At 37.2% G+C, this 19,028-nt stretch overlaps 2 protein-coding genes across 2 annotated transcripts; both read right to left on the minus strand.

Annotated features, from left to right (window-relative positions):
- Positions 1–5,997: 5,997 nt before the first annotated feature.
- On the minus strand, positions 5,998–7,059 carry LOC143856056 (protein FAR1-RELATED SEQUENCE 5-like). The gene is made up of 4 exons (XM_077366096.1): positions 6,879–7,059; positions 6,403–6,751; positions 6,252–6,303; positions 5,998–6,168 (listed from the first exon to the last, which is right to left on the minus strand). Exons 1-4 carry the CDS (start codon positions 7,057–7,059, stop codon positions 5,998–6,000), a joined length of 753 nt encoding a protein of 250 aa, XP_077222211.1.
- On the minus strand, positions 7,060–7,977 carry LOC143856057 (protein FAR1-RELATED SEQUENCE 5-like). The gene has a single exon (XM_077366097.1). It carries the CDS (start codon positions 7,975–7,977, stop codon positions 7,060–7,062), a length of 918 nt encoding a protein of 305 aa, XP_077222212.1.
- Between the last annotated feature and the right edge of the window lie 11,051 nt (positions 7,978–19,028).

Here is a 19,028-nt window from a genome sequence, read left to right on the forward strand (position 1 = left end):
TAGAATATCAACCGGATCTTGGCCGGAACGTGACCGGATTCTCGCCGGAGATGATCGGAAATCTGATCATAGAAGTAAACTAGGTTAGGGTTTTGAAGAATTTCCCATGCTCCCTCTCTCCTCTGATTTTTCCGATCGAGAAAAAAAAATGAGAATCCCTTTTTCGCTCCCCCTCTCTCTCTCTCTCTCTCTCTCTCTCTGCATTTTTCCATAAATGAGAAGCCCCCTCTCTCTCTCTCTCGATCCTTCTTGGTTATTTAAAAAGCAAGTAAAAAAATTACAACCCCACACCTTCCTTGGACAGCCCCCTCCATGGCGTATTTATAACTACTCTTTTACACTACGAGGGGTAACTCAGGTAAAACAACCCCAAATGAAGAAAATGAAATTTTCGCCCCCCTGTTATACATCTTGACAGCACGTGGTTCAAATAAGAAAAGGGGTGGATGCTTTATTATTATTATTATTTATTAGAAGGGAAATGAAATTGGCCCCACTATGCTTTGACGTTGGAATGAACCCAGCTTGCTCTAACTCCTTTTGATTGGCAAATACAATGGGGATGATACTTACACAATCCTATTTTAATAACAACACCAACTTGTCTTTTCTTCCACCTTTATTGATGTGGGAAATGATATGGGCACAACCTTGTGTTGATCATGACACCCACCTTGCTGTCCTTTCTCCATTTCTTTCTTCTATCTTGCAAATGATAAGTACACCACCTTTTCTAATTCACCTCCCTCCTACTTCTTTTGATTAGGAAAATAATATATTCAGCGCCCCTTTTGCCAAAATAATCTTTGTACAATGATTTGATTATTGCACTAACCGGCCTCATCTTTACTGTCATTTTTTTTGTCCGTTCCCTCTGAAATTTTGCGAGCATATTCCTGGGAGTAGTAAGAACACCTTGGTAATACTTGGCGCACGAATGCACAAGATGAGTTAGCGAAAATATCAATATGTTGTTGCGATCAAACATTGAAGCTTAGGGGTGCAAATAAGGAGTGCCACTTCCAAACACTCTGGAGTATTTCTTGATGATTTTTTTTTTCAAATCTTGGAGACATGAGAAATAGTATCAAAGGGCAGTTAAACGGTGGATGTTTATGGGTTTAGGATCATTCGGGCTCCACAAAGGCTTCAACAATGGTCTGCAAATGGGTATTTTTCAAGTTTTTTTCACACTCAGGGTTCGGTTTTGAGGAAATTTTGAGATTTGGCTTTGAAATTTTATTCAATTTCGAGAATTAGGGTCTGGTCAAAATGGGGTGTCTACATCCACAAGTTTGATATGTGGCGAAAGTTTTTTGTCTTTTAGTGTTTAATTGGCATTGTCAGAGTCTTTTGTGAACTATAAATAACTTTTGACACCACTTTAAACACTAAAAGACAAGAAGCTTTCGCCACATATCAAACTTGTGGAGTGCTAAAATCATTTCCCAATAGGAAATATGATCATTCCTGTTTTATATCGATGTCTATTTTTTTAAGGGAAAAATACAGGAGATCAAAAAACCAAGTGAGAACCACTTTCTCAATGATCCAAAGTATTTATTTCCTAGACCTGCTATGGATGGGAAATGGAGCGAAAATTAGGCCACACTAGAAGGTAACTCTTCTATTGCTGCCACTAACTTATTTGGTCTGTCGACTAGAAAAAGGTGGGCCCCACATTATTTGTGTGATGAAAACGATTCATTTGATGGGTCCCGACATAGATAGGGTGTGCCCCAAAAATCATCTTTATAGGATTATCCTAACCCTTCAATTTGTGGAGGCTTAAAATGGATAGGTTTAAAATTTGTTAATTTTAAACCGCCACAAATCGAAGGGTTAGGATGATCCTATGGAGATGATTTTTTGGGCACATACTATATATGTCGGGAACCATCAAATGAATGGTTTGGATCACCCAAACAATGTGAGCCCTCTCTCTCTCTCTCTGTATATATAAATATATATATATATATATATATATATATATACAGAGAGAGAGAGAGAGAGAGAGAGAGAGAGAGAGAAAAGTGAGTCTAGTCTGCCGACTAGAAAACACTCTCTAGTCCTCCTATATTAAGAGCCGTCCGATCTGTTGTGAAATAATTCCAACCGTTCAACAATTAAAGAGGTCGCGTAAAGAAAAGTGTCGCCTCGTTTCCCTCTCGCTCTCTCTCATGGACGCTTTGGTTTCTAGGGTTTCTGCTTCGCAAAAAAACCCAAAAAAAAGCAGGCGCATGTTTTCCCTCTTTCTCTCTCTCTCTCTCTCTCTCTCTCACACACACACACACACACACACAAGAGGAAATATCTCCCAACCTGAGCCGGAAATCTCTCCCTCGCTGGCGAGTTGTAAAAAATCTTTGATTTACTCTTTTTTTTTCTCCCCAGCCATGGAAAACAAGAGCAGTGGGTTTTTTTGGGTTCGAAACTAGGGTTTCCAATTCAGAAACCCTAGTTTCGAACCAAGAAAACCAACATCTTTTACAAGGGAGAAAAATCTAAAACTAGGGTTTCAAAGCAATGATTTGTTTTGTTAAGAAACTAGGGTTTAGGGTTTCTTTTTTTATTTTCATGGGCTGTTGACTGTTTGTTATGGGGTTTGTTTTTTATTTTTTATGGGCTTTTGATTTTCAAGGCAATGAATTTTTTCTCCCAGCCATGGAAAACAAGAGATGTGGGTTTTTTTTGTTCGAAACTAGGGTTTCGAGTTCAGAGACCCTAGTTTCGAACAAAGAAATATCTCAGTTATTTTACAGTGGAGAAAAATCTGCAACTAGGATTTCAAAGCAATGATTTGTTATGTTAAGAAACTAGGGTTTGGGGTTTGGTTTTTCTTTCTTGATGGGCTGTTGACTGATGAAGTTCATTGTAATAGGATGGGCTTTTGATTTTTTTGGGCATTTGATCCATTTTCAGATTTTTTATGTAAAGGAGCTAGGGTTTCCTGATTGTTTCTATTTTATGTAAGACCATAGCAAGTAAACATTTGACTTATCTCTATATTTTTACAGTGTTTTTTCGTAGCCATTGAGGAAAGAAGGTTTTCAAGACTGTGTTCTGGCTTCTCAAACACACTTATTTATGTCAAACACCTTAGGATTAATGAATTATACTTCTCTTTTTGTTATTGGTATCTGTCTGGCTTCCTTTAATTTGCTAGTTTGGATTGTGGAAGAGATTTCAAGGGATGGTGAAAACCCATCTGAAGTGTGGTGGGGGATGTCTCAATGCTTCTTGTACAACCTCTTGATCAAAACCTATTTACAACACTGAAAAATAAAGTAGCTGGAGAAAAAAAAAACTGAAATTACATCAATTGGGGTTCTGTCTAGGTTTTATCTATGATTCTAGAAAGGGGAGTAAAAAACAGAGTTAAGTCATTTGCTCTCTGTGAATCCTCGTGTTTTTTTTGTTTGGTGTTCTGTTGCTTTATGCTTAAATTATTCTTCAATTATTCTCTGAAATCTTTTTTGTTTAATTACAGAAGCATAAAGCATGGCATCCTCAACCAACACTGGTGGTATCTCACATGGCGTACAACCAACAGCCAGAAACTATCTTTGTAATTTGCCAGCAGTTCGAAAAACTACACAGAGCAACAAAAACAATAACTAAGGCCGGCCATACTTCGGATGTGCTGGATACCTAGATTTTCATTGTTTTGATAAGTTTTTTGGTAAGTTGTTGAAATTCTAAACAACGTTAATAACATGCAGGACAACAAGTGCGAATATTTCCTCTGGGCTGACCTTCAGTTTGACGAGAACGAGTCAGGCTGGGAGTCGAGTTTTCACAACAGATGCGAAGTGAGGATGATGGAAGACCGCATCAGTGTACTTGAGAATGATGTAACGATGATGAAGAATGAAAATTCCATGCTTAGAGACCGCATCAACGAACTTATGAATGATGTTATGATGCTGAAGAATGAAAATTCCATGCTTCAAGACCGCAATAACGAACATAAGAATGATGTTATGATGCTGAAGAATGAAAATTCCTTGTTTAAAGTTTGTGTAGTAATAGGGATTTTCTTTCTTTTTTTCTTTTTCCTTCGTAGTACTAAGTGAGAGCAGACGTGTATCCGGCACTGAATGCATATTTGGAGCGTCTTCTGCATGTATCTGGCACTGAATGTTTCTTTCTTTTGAATTATGTTTAAAGAGATGTTATCTTGCTTTGATTTTAGTCTTTTCTTGTTCTTTTTGAATGCTTGTTTAAAGGTTGGGATTAGTTAGTAAACATTAAAAGGGATAACTATGAGTGGCTTGGATGCTATGAGTACAGGTCGATTTAGCTTCAGAATTCGATTTAGCTTCAGAATTTGTAATTTTGTAATTTGTTCAGCTCTAAGTTCTTGAATTTCTGTTCTGAGCTTGCTCCAAAACTTTGTACTAAATCTGTGATGGCTCTCCAATTGATAGAAACTCACTAGTATAAATTTACTGGCGGCATGCCAGTTACATTAACAGTAAACAAAAAAAAATGTGAAATTCTGGACTTGGCACCCATTCCTAGCTGATCACAAGGTGTTAGCTCTAAGATCTGCTAGCACTTTCAGGTCTCTTTCATATTCAGCCAAGCAAAAAATAAATTTAATATGATGTAACCTTTGCCCTGAACAAAAGCATCACAACAAGATGAATGCACAAGTGGTAATCAAGTGCAAAGAGATCAATGCCCGGATTGTGCATTCATCAAGTGCACATAGATTCACAACAAGATGAATGCACAATCCGGGCACAAAGATTCACTGAGAACAATGACCTACAATGACCTGTGCCAGTTTTTTTTTCTTGAAAATCGACAGATATATTTACTCTTCCGGTCACTTGATTGTCTCATTCTCATAAAAAAACCTGTACACAAGTCCAAACAATGACATTTCAAATAAATTCCCTATAATTTCAAAGTGAACAACTTGTACACAGGGACAAGCGAACACTTACAGCATGCCAAAGATTGAAATCAAACGAGCTGCAAGCATAGCACTAAATAACAGAGCATAACACTCAATAACATTGCCATAATATAAAGTTGAATCCATAAACATTTCCCAATTTAAGAACAAAAGGAAAGTCTCGGCAGAATAGAGTCATTGTCTGATTTCAATGTTCTTCAAACAGCCTTTAAAAATAATTGTAGTCTTCAAATAGGAACTGAAATAGGCCTAAAAAAATAGTAGTCTTCAAATAGTCTTCAACTGCAAAAGGTCGTGCGAGATATTCTAAGCCCAAAACAATTCGCAGAATGCACACAATCTGTTTGGAACTTCAAATGCCTTTCATGAACAAGAATAAAGGATCATCATTTGGCCGTTACAACCGATACAAATAAACCATTTCATGTGAAGTAGAAATTATTCAATGAAAAGGAAAGAATATGTGCATAACTATAAATATGCATACCAAGTATAGCCCACACAACTGATAAGTTAGTCAAAACTGCCATTACATGAAAAGGAAAAAAAAACCATTACCTCCATATTGTTGCTCAATCTATATTCAGGTCTTCTTCTTCTTCCTCCTCTCCCTCTTCGTCTTCCTCTACGTCTTCATCCTCATGCACCTCCGTTGTGGGCATCTATTGACACGTATAGTAAAGAAAAAAAGGTACTACACGTTAAATCCTGTGAACAATAAATATTTAAGTGAAAAGAAGGAAAACGTTAGCAGTAATCTAAACCTTCTTTTTCTTTTTACACGTTGTCTGGTAATGGCCCAAACGACCACAAATTCCACACTTCTTCCTCTAGCGCTGGGTTTGAGACACCTCTAAAGGAGATTTATGCCGTGTTGCTTTTTCGGGCGACCTTTGCCTCTCACAATTTTGGGATCGCGAATAACAATCTCAGGGGTTTCCCTGATAAAGTTAGAATGCACTTGGCTGCCACTGCATGGCATTGAAATTTGCTCAACCAACTTCTTCTTCTGTTCACATTCCGCTAACCAAGCATCAAAAGCTTCATTCATGTTCTTGAAGAGACTCTTATCACTGCATTTCTTCTAGAAGGCGTTGATGCTTTCCTATCAGGCACCATTTCTGAAGAGGAGTAGCGTCATCACTATTTTCTTCTCTTGCAGGCACTCCACCACCAACATGATATCTCGCCCCAGTAGTCCATCTATGTAAGATATATTTCGCAGGAATGCTCGTTGAACGCTTCAAGGTCATAATGCGGAGTATATGTCTACATAAAATCCCCTCAATTTCAAACTTTGCACATGCACATGTAGCCTTCACACCTTCTTTAATTCCTCATACACAACCTTCGACCATTTCCATATTGGGTCATCACTGAAACCAACAATGTATTCGGTGACATTGCCATTCTAACATGTCGCCTCTTCCCACAAATCAATACTTTCAGTAAACTCGGTTTGGAATATGGTAAACAATGCCCTCGTATAACAATCTGCTGCTTGGGCTTCCAACCGATTTTTTCCTTTCAATCCAGCTTTTGTTGACTTAGTATTGAAGTCTTCTTGAGATTCGAACTTATGACGAGCAACGAGTGCCCTATCATATTGTTGGACAAATTCTTGTAAAGTTGTGTTTTGATTGACGAAGCCATCAAATAAGGCATTTATGCTCTCACTACGTGAATTGGATACCATGCCAGCAATGAACGTGCCTCTGAAATAAACTGGCACCCAATGACTCCGCAACTGCCACATTTTTGCTAGCCTGTCTTTTTCACCAATGTTATATTTCTCAACCATCTCAGAATCTGATATTTTTTTTCCTGTAAAACCAATGAGAATAAGCTTTTTCGAAGTCACTAGTTGGGTCTTTAAAAGCTGGAATATGCTCAACTAGATGCTTCTTGATGTGCCAATAGCAAAACCGATGGCGAGTAGTAGGGAATATACTCTGAATTGCGTTTCGCATTGCCCCATTCATATCGGTAATTATGCAACCAGGAGCCTTCCCAAACATACACCTCAACCATTGCTCAAACAACCATGTAAACGTCTCTTCCGTCTTGTCTGCTAGTAGTGCGCATCCAAAGAGGGCAGACTGCCTATGATGGTTCAATGGAGCGAAAGGCATCTAATACCTATTAGTCTTGTATGTAAGATCGAAAACAATTACATCACTAAATGTTAGGTATGCATTCCTTGCCCGTGCATCCGCCCAAAACATAGATCTTAAATTGCCCACCTCATCCAACTCCATAGAAAAGAAGAAGTTTGGATCTTCTGATCGTTTCTTTTGGAAATGTTCTGCTACTATGATTGCTTCTCTCCCCATATTGTTCTGTCGTCGTATTCTCAGACGGGAAACCACTTGATTGGTTGTGATTTGTGCATCTGATCCTTTACATGACTCATTAATTGCCCTCGCAATACCAGCAGGCGGCAATCCACTATCTCGGAGCAAATCTATCAAATTCTTACAGGCATTGCTCTTATGGAATCCATTATGGGAACGATGCAATCGTATTCTGTCATGGGAAGTGAGAGCATGACAATGAGTGGGTTGAAAAGCAGTGACAACCCGGTTACCATTTTTGCGTGATATCTCCAACTTCGCTTCACAATCCTCCTGCTTATGGCGACGCACTTTCACTTCTTTTCCAGCCTGTCTCTTATCATTGGAGTTTCTAAACCCCTCTTTATTGCATACGAATCTCCTCCATATTACAACTTTAGTATCCTTCTTCGAAGTAGCAGTCTTAGCTTTCCGAATTCCAAAGCCTATAACCAATATGTATAAATTATAATACTGATAGGCTGCTACTTCGTTCTCAAACTCCAAACCAACAAATGGTACAATACGTACATTACCCTGGCAATCATCCTTAATAGGTGTACTAAAGTTCCCACTACATCCAACATCATTATCACCTTGTACCAAAGCAGCCTCATTCAGATTTCCACCCCCATCAACCATAACTAATTCATCTCCACCAACTTTCTCATTTACTCCTTGAGATTCCGACCATGTATCTTCAATCAAAAGTAACATATTTGTATCTGTAAGCCCAAGGGTCTACTCTCCTATCTTGTTTTGATGATTCTAAACATAATTGATTGTGTTTTTGAATACTAATCAATTTGCTTTGAAGTGTTGTGTTTGAGATAGGATTGATCATTGAAGAAACCAACACACAACATGGTCATGCTTGGAGATATCCCATACAAGAGTCAAAGGAGCTAAGTGAAGCTCACCTCATCTCTCAAGCAAGCATAGACAAGATGGAAGATCAATTGAAGACCAAGACTAAAGAGAAGTTGAAAGCTACATAGGTATCATTGTACATCCTTTCTCTTTAGATTTTCAAGTCAAGGCAAAACATTTTTCAAAGTGTTTTCAACTTGGTTTTCAAAGAACACTTAAGAACTTAAAATGCATTAGTGAATGGTTATGTGGTGGACTAACATGTTGGGACCCTCATAAACATTCCAAAATAACCATAGGAGTTGAGTTCCAAAAGCTAAAAATCAAACAAGCAATAAAAATCAAAAACTGCGGATTTTTAGGCTTCTCGGAACTCCGAGAATTTTTCTCGGAGCTCCGAGCTCGGAACTCCGAGAGTTCCCTCGGAACTCCGAGAAAAGGTCCAGTAGCATCTGGACATTTTCTCGGAACTCCGAGAAAATTTCTCGGAACTCCGAGAAATGGTCCAGTAGAAATTTTATTTCTTCTGGCCGTTGTCTCGGAACTCCGAGAATATTTCTCGGAACTCCGAGAATGGTTCTCGGAACTCCGAGAACCTTGCGACAGCTCAAAAAAGAGCCGTTGGGTTTTGAATTAAAATTTGTTTTTTGTTATCTACACCCCCAAACGGTCATATTTTGAGGAGAGACTATTTATACAATATCTAGAGGATTATTTCCTCTCTCTTGATCTTTGAAAAACATCCTTAAGCATAAAAAACATTTGCAATCCATTTTAGCTTGAGTTTTTATTTTTCATCCCAAACTTGCCTTTCACTTGTGAATCTTTTGAGTTTGGATATAGTAGTGCTTTCACTTGCAAATCACCATCTTTGAAGAGCAATCAAGGGTCTACAAAGAGCATCAAGCTTTCAAGAAGAAGCCTAGCTATTCTCTTTCAAATCTTGTATAGGTGGCTAGGGCATTCCCTTTTTAATTCCCTAGAGAGCAACCGCTTAGAACTCGGCAGAGAAGGAGAGTCTTTGTAAAGGTGTAAGGGCATCCTTGTTTAATATCCCTTGGATTTGTAACCGCCTCGGAGCCGGGCATCGTGGAGGTCTCCTATAGTGGAATCCCTCAAGTGCGACCTTGAGTAGAGTGGAGTAGGCCGTTGGCCGAACCACTATATATCGGTGTGTCATTTCTCACTCTTGCATTTCCATTATTGTTTGGTTTGGCATCTCATTTTGTTTGTCAATTATATTTGCACTAACCAAATATTTAATTAAGTGAAGAAAATTCCAATTAGGGTTCATAGGTAATTCTCAAAAGGCCTAATTTTGAGGAAAATTCAATTCACCCCCCCTCTTGATTATTTCAATTGGTATCAGAGCCTCGTCTCTATTTTTTTTGAAAAACCCTAACCGGTTTAGAGTAAAGATTCAAAAATGGCAAACTACCCTCAACATCATGAAGGTTATTCAAACACTAGGCCACCCTATTTTGATGGTACAAATTATGGTTTTTGGAAAACTAAAATGAAAATCTTTTTAACTCAAGACTATCAAATGTGGAGAGCAATTAATAATGAATATATCCTACCCACAAGAAATTTAAATGATTGGACCGAAGCCGAACAACAAGCTTCGAATTATAATGCCAAAGCCATGAATTCTCTCATTTGTGCTCTATCTCCCGGAGAATTCAATAGAGTATCAAATTTGAATTCGGCTAAGGAAATTTGGGACACTCTAGAAGTCACCCATGAAGGAACCAATCAAGTTAAAGAATCTAAAATGAACCATCTTTTTCGGCAATACGAACTTTTTCAAATAACACCCGATGAAACAATTGCCGACATGTACACTAGATTCACCAATCTTGTAAATGGATTAAGGGGACTTGGAAAACAATTTTCCAATAGAGATTTAGTAACTAAAATTCTTAGGTCCCTACCTTTGTCTTGGGAATCCAAAACCTCCGCAATCACCGAAGCCAAGGACATGAACACTTTGAACCTAGATGAACTTATAGGGTCCTTGATCACACATGAAATGATTTTCAAAACAAAAGCACCCGAAATCGAAACTAAAATCGAAAAAGGAAAATGAATTGCTTTTGCTTGTAATGTAGGTGAAAGTGAAGATGCAAAGGAAGACATCGAGGATGAAGTAGCTCTCCTAACAAGAAGGATCAAATTCTTGCAAAGAAACATGGGAGGCATGAGAAATAGAAGGACCAATCCTCCATTCAAGAAGAAAGAAGAAGTTGGTGATGGATCTTCTCAACCCCGATGTTACGGTTGCAAGAAGCTTGGACACATTCGCCCGGATTGTCCACTCAACAATGAACCTACTTCAAACAACCGCTTCAAGAGAAGAGAAGGCAAGAAAGGAATGTCCGCCACATGGGATGAGGAGATTGAAAGCGAAGGCGAACAAAATGATGGGGAAGATTGCCTATTAGCAAGAAATGTGTGCTTCATGGCCTCAACAAACGACAACAATGAGGTAAACACTTTAAATGATGTCATTATCTTACAAGAAGTTTTAGATTCCTTACAAAGTGCAAATGATGAACTTGAAATTCAATTTGATAAAATTGCATCACTTGAAAATTCTCTTGCTAACATGACAAAAGAATTTGGTTGGTTAAAAAAGGATCATGAATTCTTAGATGATGAAAATGAAAAATGCAAAGTAGAGATTCATGAGCTAAATGCTACCATTAAGACTTTGAATGAAAATCGACAAAATCTTTCTATTGAAAATAACAAACTAAAGCATGAAAACGGTAAACTATCTTTTGAATATGATGAACTCAAGAAACTCTTTGAAAAATTTGAAAATAGTTCATTAAAATTGGATAAACTTGTAAATCTTCAAAGAATGTCAAGTGACAAAAGTGGACTTGGACATAGATGGAATACCACAATATCTAACTATAAAAACAAACTTGAAAAGACTTCCTCTAGTAGTACCAAAATTTGCTTTTATTGTGGATTGTTAGGTCATTATAAAGTTGCTTGCTTGCATGCTAAACAAGATAAGATCAAATTGAACTCTAAAGTGAAAACAAATGAACATAGCAAGATTAGGAAGATTTGGGTACCTAAGGGATCTCACTTGCCTATTCCTATGTAGGTATGCCTTAAAAGCCACAACAAGAGGAACACATGGTACCTTGATAGTGGATGCTCTAGACACATGACTGGAGACCTCACTCAATTCGCATCACTATCACTCAAGGATGGTGGAGAAGTTACCTTTGGAGATGACAAGAAAGGAAAAGTCAAAGGTGAAGGCACCATAGGTAACTCTACCTCTCCCATACATGATGTACTCTTTGTTGATGGCTTGTCCCATAATCTTATTAGCATTAGTCAATTATGTGATAATGGTTTTGAAGTTGTCTTCAATCCCGACAAATGCATTGTTAAAAATAAGATAAATGGAGAAGTAAAATTCATAGGGTCTAGAGACAATAACATTTATACAATTGGACTAGATGATCTTAGACTCCAAAAAGTGACTTGTCTAAATGCCATTAGTGAGGATTCTTGGCTATGGCATAGGAGGTTGGGTCATGCCGGAATGGATCTCATTTCGACCCTCTCCTCAAAAGAAAGTGTTAGAGGATTGCCTAAGTTCAAATTCATCAAGGATCACATTTGTAGAACTTGTCAATTAGGAAAACAATTGAAAAGCTCATTTGCACCTAAAAATATGATTTCAACTTCCTACCCCTTGGAGCTACTTCATATGGATCTTTTTGGACCAATGAAGACTAGTAGCCTAGGTGGAAAGAGGTACGTGTTTGTAGTTGTGGATGACTACTCACGATTCACATGGGTCATATTTCTAGCACACAAAGATGAAACTTATGAAAACTTCCTTACATTGTGCAATCAAATACAAAATGAAAAAGGTGTTGCTATCTCTTACATTAGAAGTGATCATGGAACTGAATTTGAAAATGTACATTTTGACACTTATTGTAATGAACATGGCATAAAACATAATTTTTCCGCACCTAGAACACCTCAACAAAATGGAGTAGTAGAAAGAAAGAATCGAACTCTCCAAGAAATGGCTAGAACTATGTTGCATGAAAATGATCTCCCTAGATATTTTTGGGCGGAAGCGGTTAGCACCGCTTGCTATATCATAAACAGGGTATATCTAAGGCCAATTTATAAGAAAACACCTTATGAGCTTTGGAAAAACTTGAAACCAAATATAAGCTATTTTAGAGTGTTTGGATGTAAATGCTTCATTTTGAACATTAAAGATAATTTACACAAATTTGATAGGAAATCGGATGATGGAATATTCTTAGGGTATTCTTCTCATAGTAAGGCATATAGAGTATTTAATAGGAGAACCCTAGTAGTAGAAGAATCCATGCATGTGACATTTGATGAAAGAGAGCCAACACCACAAGAAATGCCACATGATGAGGATGAACCCATTGAACATCTTTTTCCAAAATTGAGTACTCCTCCTCATGCATCAACAAGTCATACATTACCTAGTGAGGAAGTAGAAAATGAAAATGATGACTCATTACCTAGGGATAGGAGAACATTGGTAGATCATCCTGAATCCCAAATTTTAGGTGATGCCACATTGCCAGTAAGAACTAGATCATACTATCGTAGTGTGAGTAACAATTTGGCGTTCCTATCCGAATTAGAACCAAAATCCATCAAGGAAGCTGAAAAGGATGAATATTGGTTGATGGCCATGCAAGAAGAGCTAAGTCAATTCGAAAGGAACAAAGTGTGGAGGCTAGTACCTAGACCTAGTGATCATCCAGTCATTGGCACGAGATGGGTGTATAGAAATAAATTGGATGAAAATGGAATTATCACTAGGAATAAAGCTAGGCTTGTAGCCCAAGGGTACAATCAGGAGGAAGGGATAGATTATGATGAGACATTTGCTCCTGTTGCCCGTATGGAGGCTATTAGGATACTGCTGGCATATGCATCTCATAAAGGATTTAAACTATATCAAATGGATGTCAAAAGTGCCTTCCTAAATGGCTATATCCAAGAGGAAGTGTATGTTGAGCAACCTCCAGGTTTTGAAGACTTCAAACATCCAAATCATGTCTTCAGGCTTGATAAAGCTTTATATGGATTAAAGCAAGCTCCTAGAGCTTGGTATGAGAGGCTTTGCACTTTCTTAGTTGAAAAGGGATTCGAGATGGGAAAGGTGAATAAAACCTTATTTATCAAAAGAGAAAATCATGATATCCTCCTTGTCCAAATCTATGTGGATGATACCATCTGTGGCTCAACTAATCAAAAATTGTGTGATGAATTTGCAACCTTAATGAAAAATGAATTTGAAATGAGCATGATGGGAGAGTTAACCTACTTCTTAGGACTCCAAATTAAACAATACAAAAATGGAATATTTTTAAATCAAGAAAAATATACAAAGGAGTTATTAAAGAAGTATGGCATGGATAGCAGTAAGACATCAAGAATTCCCATGAGTACTACTGCTAAGCTAGAAAAAGATGAATTTGGCAAATCTGTGGATCAGAAATTGTATAGGGGTATGATAGGTAGTTTGCTCTATTTGACAGCCAGCAGACCAGACATTATGTTTACTGTCTGTCTCTGTGCTCGATTTCAATCGGATCCTAAAGAATCTCACCTATCAGCAGTTAAGAAGATCTTCAAGTACTTAAGAGGAACCCAAAGTCTAGGACTGTGGTATGAAAGATCATCTTCCTTCACTCTCATCGGATATTCAGATGCAGACTTTGCTGGATGTAGAGTAGATAGGAAAAGCACTAGTGGGACTTGCCAATTCTTGGGTAAATCACTTGTTTCATGGTTTAGCAAGAAGCAAAATTCAGTAGCTCTGTCCACAACAGAAGCAGAATATGTGGCAGCTGGAGCTTGCTGTGCTCAAGTCCTATGGATGAAAAGCACATTGATGGACTATGCAATCAAGATGGAAAATATTCTCATCTAATGTGACAATACTAGTGCTATATGCTTAACAAAGAACCCCATACAACACTCAAGAACAAAACACATTGAGATTAGGCACCACTTCATCAGAGATCACTCACAAAAAGGGGATATTTGCTTAAAATATATCAACACTGAAGAACAATTAGCGGATATCTTTACAAAACCCCTTAGTGATGATAGAATTTGCTATATCCGAAGTGCCTTAAACATATGGAGTGCGGATCAAATCAAAGAAATTGCCAAATAAATACTTTGTGTCTTTAACCAGCCTATCTATATAGTATATATATATATAATCTTTGTTTGGTAGTATCTGCATGAATGAGATGTCAAATTTTTAATCTTAAAAATCACTCAATTGATATTCTTAGCCTTCTTAGTTTTTCTAAGTTGGAGAGGTATCTTCACTTTAATTAAAATACCTAACATCTTGACATATGTCAACATCTCGATCATGAACAGGTATATGTACATTACTTGGTTATATATTTTTATACCATAAGCATTGATTTAGGGGGAGTTATCCACTCCTAAATTTTTTTTTACACCCTTTCTGTCGATGACAAAAGGGGGAGAAGTTTGAAATTGATTATCTATTCAATTGACTATATGCACCACTGGCTTATAACTTGTATCATTTATATGTGTGCATATATTGAGGGGGAGTTCTAGTATTCACTTGCCTACTATGTCACTCCACACACACCTCATAATCAATTTTGTTTGTCATCATCAAAAAGGGGGAGATTGTAAGCCCAAGGGTCTACTCTCCTATCTTGTTTTGATGATTCTAAACATAATTGATTGTGTTTTTGAATACTAATCAATTTGCTTTGAAGTGTTGTGTTTGAGATAGGATTGATCATTGAAGAAACCAACACACAACATGGTCATGGTTGGAGATATCCCATACAAGAGTCAAAGGAGCTAAGTGAAGCTCACCTCATCTCTCAAGCAAGCATACACAAGATGGAAGATCAATTGAAGACCAAGACTAAAGAGAAGTTGAAAGCTACATAGGTATCATTGTACATCCTTTCTCTTTAGATTTTCAAGTCAAGGCAAAACGTTTTTCAAAGTGTTTTCAACTTGGTTTTCAAAGAACACTTAAGAACTTAAAATGCATTAGTGAATGGTTATGTGGTGGACCAACATGTTGGGACCCTCATAAACATTCCAAAATAACCATAGGAGTTGAGTTCCAAAAGCTAAAAATCAAACAAGCAATAAAAATCAAAAACTGCGGATTTTTAGGCTTCTCGGAACTCCGAGAATTTTTCTCGGAGCTCCGAGCTCGGAACTCCGAGAGTTCCCTCGGAACTCCGAGAAAAGGTCCAGTAGCATCTGGACATTTTCTCGGAACTCCGAGAAAATTTCTTGGAACTCCGAGAAATGGTCCAGTAGAAATTTTATTTCTTCTGGCCGTTGTCTCGGAACTCCGAGAATTCTCGGAACTCCGAGAATGGTTCTCGGAACTCCGAGAACCTTGCGACAGCTCAAAAAAGAGCCGTTGGGTTTTGAATTAAAATTTGTTTTTTGTTATCTACACCCCCAAACGGTCATATTTTGAGGAGAGACTATTTATACAATATCTAGAGGATTATTTCCTCTCTCTTGATCTTTGAAAAACATCCTTAAGCATCAAAAACATTTGCAATCCATTTTAGCTTGAGTTTTTGTTTTTCATCCCAAACTTGCCTTTCACTTGTGAATCTTTTGAGTTTGGATATAGTAGTGCTTTCACTTGCAAATCACCATCTTTGAAGAGCAATCAAGGGTCTACAAAGAGCATCAAGCTTTCAAGAAGAAGCCAAGCTATTCTCTTTCAAATCTTGTATAGGTGGCTAGGGCATTCCCTTTTTAATTCCCTAGAGAGCAACCGCTTAGAACTCGGCGGAGAAGGAGAGTCTTTGTAAAGGTGTAAGGGCATCATTGTTTAATATCCCTTGGATTTGTAACCGCCTCGGAGCCGGGCATCGTGGAGGTCTCCTATAGTGGAATCCCTCAAGTGCGACCTTGAGTAGAGTGGAGTAGGCCGTTGGCCGAACCACTATATATCGGTGTGTCATTTCTCACTCTTGCATTTCCATTATTGTTTGGTTTGGCATCTCATTTTGTTTGTCAATTATATTTGCACTAACCAAATATTTAATTAAGTGAAGAAAATTCCAATTAGGGTTCATAGGTAATTCTCAAAAGGCCTAATTTTGAGGAAAATTCAATTCACCCCCCCTCTTGATTATTTCAGTTCAATTTGACCAATAGATAACACGCCAGGTTCCAACTCATTACTCCTATCCATCAGTTCTATACAACGTCTTCAATCCCTTCTCATAAGAACAACCACAGTAAATAAAAAGCCATAAGAAAACCATTCCAATCTCAAATAAACAACATTTTACATTGATTACAAAAAAAGAAACATAAGGTTTTCCCAACAGAAACGGAAGAAATGATTCCTGTATAACTATATCTTTTAAAAGCAATTAAAATTCAATTTTCATGCTGTGGGACCCGATCCCGCGAGAGGGGTGGGGCGCGAGCCGCCACACACTCTCATGGTCTCTCGTACCCGCGCGATTGGCGTGTGCATTTTTATTATTGATTTTAATTCATCTTTTATGTGAACTTGGGATTACTAAGGCAATCCGAATTCCACACAAAAGAGATTGACAGAGTCGCCACCTAGATGTGGGATCTAGGACCCATAATTAACCAGAAATCTAGACTCGTTACCTGGTTACAAGAATGGAAGGTATGGAGAGTTATCCACCACATGCACCATTCCTGCCCGATAATCGGTCTTCAATTCCAAAAGTTAACTCTTTTAAATTTATTTTAAATGGCTCATTTAACTCTATGTTAGTGTGCGAACTATGTGACATGCATCCTATGATCTAATTTCAATGTGAATCCTAAATGTGTATCTTGATTTATTAATTTGTCTAGATTCAATCTAAGTGAAAGTTCTCCTAAAATTCTAATTTCATGAAAAGTCCTAAGTGATTTAATTAAGAATTTACAAGAAAATTAATATACAAAACCCCATAATTTGTTGTGGAGCCGACTCGCAGTTGGTATGCCATCAAGCATCCAAGCTGCCTACGTACCCAAGCCTCACTGGGATCAGAGTCGACGTAGTTCGGTGCACCTAAGCTAAGCTACTTATGCCTAACTCAACTAAGACACCGACTTAGACTGGATTGACTGTTTCAACAGTTTTAAGAGAAGTTATTTAATTCAAGTTGAGGATTTTATTATCTTAGGATTTCATCTAAAATGCTATATGATCCTATCTAAATGCAAATTGTCCCTTAAACTAATGCAGGTTAACCTACATCCTAAATAACTAGGCTTGTCCTAGGGAAAGATTGGGTGACTAATGTAACTAAACCTATGGCACGGTTGCTATCCATAGCAAACGTACGTGATGAGGCTGGGCTCCTAACTCTAGGACTCCCTAAAACCTAAGACTCCCTAAAACCTAGGACACGACATGACGTAAGTGTTCCTAAATTGGTCTCTAATGGTTCTTATGACGGAAACCGTAATCCAACGGTTCCGAGAGACACAAGACAAATCGATTTAAGTTCTTGAAGTTAATGAATTTCAGATTTCAGGGATTTTCGGTTTCTGAACATTTAAGGAATACCAAAGGTTCTAGGGTTCACCAATTTCGGCCTAGAATAGCATCCACGGAAGGGAATCACGCGCTCTTTCCTTGTGCAATTTAATAATTAGGTTATAGCACCTTATTGCCTGGCATATCTCAGGATTTTCGTGGACAGTAACCTCGGAGCCAATAACATGCTATAGCTTAAATATTCAAATTGTCGACGATCGATTGTAATTGAGATACGATTATGGACACACTGGCCATTTTGCCTAGGAAATCTAAAGATCCTAAGATTTCTGTTTTCAATGGATTGAGGAGTGAACATGTGACAGAAATTTAAGGTTCTTTAGGAATTTTCATAATGATTTTTAATTAACTTAAATTTTTAGTGGATTTTATCAATTTCGGACTACTTGAGTGATTTTACAAGTGAAATTATTGCAAACGAATTCGAAATGAATTGAAATTTCTACAGCAACAAGATGTGAAGGTATGTAACTTATTAGAAGAGTTTTGCAGATTTTTACATTAAGCTCCTATTTATTTCTGATTTAATAACCATATGACCAGATTGTAAAATAACACAGAAACGACTAGAAATAGGAATCTAAATTCGTTGAAATTTCACAAGTAGTAAGATATGAGTAAAAATTGCATTCTGTGAGATTTTCATGAATTGTTGTGACTATTTATTACCAATTTTGGATTTTTCAATTTTAACACCAGATTATGAATTTACACTACATCCCTTAGGCAACAAAATCCAAATCAATTGAAAAGTTTACAGAAGCAAGAAATATGAAATAGCAGACTACTGTAAAAATTTTGTGAATTTTAATTGTGATCTGATGTCAGTAAAAAATCTCACAAAATCTGATTATTTTCAAAGAAAGCATCAAATAATATACAAAAATAAATCAAAAAATTCTTAAAAATTCATGGTAGAATGTATCTGTACCATATTATTTTTTCACTAAATTCCATTAATTTTGGAATCTATTTAGTATATATTTTATTTTTCTTCGTCAAACAGACATTTTTGAAGAGTTTTCTATTTTTAAAACATGCTTTTTGAAAAAATTACGACTCCGGAAAATCTCCTTTAATCTTGTTCTGATGTGATGAATACAAAAAAATTTTAAAATTCCACAAAATCAATCATCTTGAGATAGCTATTTTTTCGAAATTTGTAATTTCTCAGCCATTATTTTAAATGAAATTCCATTCTTCACTCAAATTTTTGAAATCCTTTGATCCAATGTCCGATCCGATCCGATGGTTATTTTAGTCTATTTAAATAGATTAGTGT

Source organism: Tasmannia lanceolata, unplaced genomic scaffold (genome assembly GCF_043159265.1).
Source record: "Tasmannia lanceolata isolate RefF3 unplaced genomic scaffold, GAP_Taslan_0.1 ptg000023l, whole genome shotgun sequence".
Classification (NCBI taxonomy): domain Eukaryota; kingdom Viridiplantae; phylum Streptophyta; class Magnoliopsida; order Canellales; family Winteraceae; genus Tasmannia; species Tasmannia lanceolata.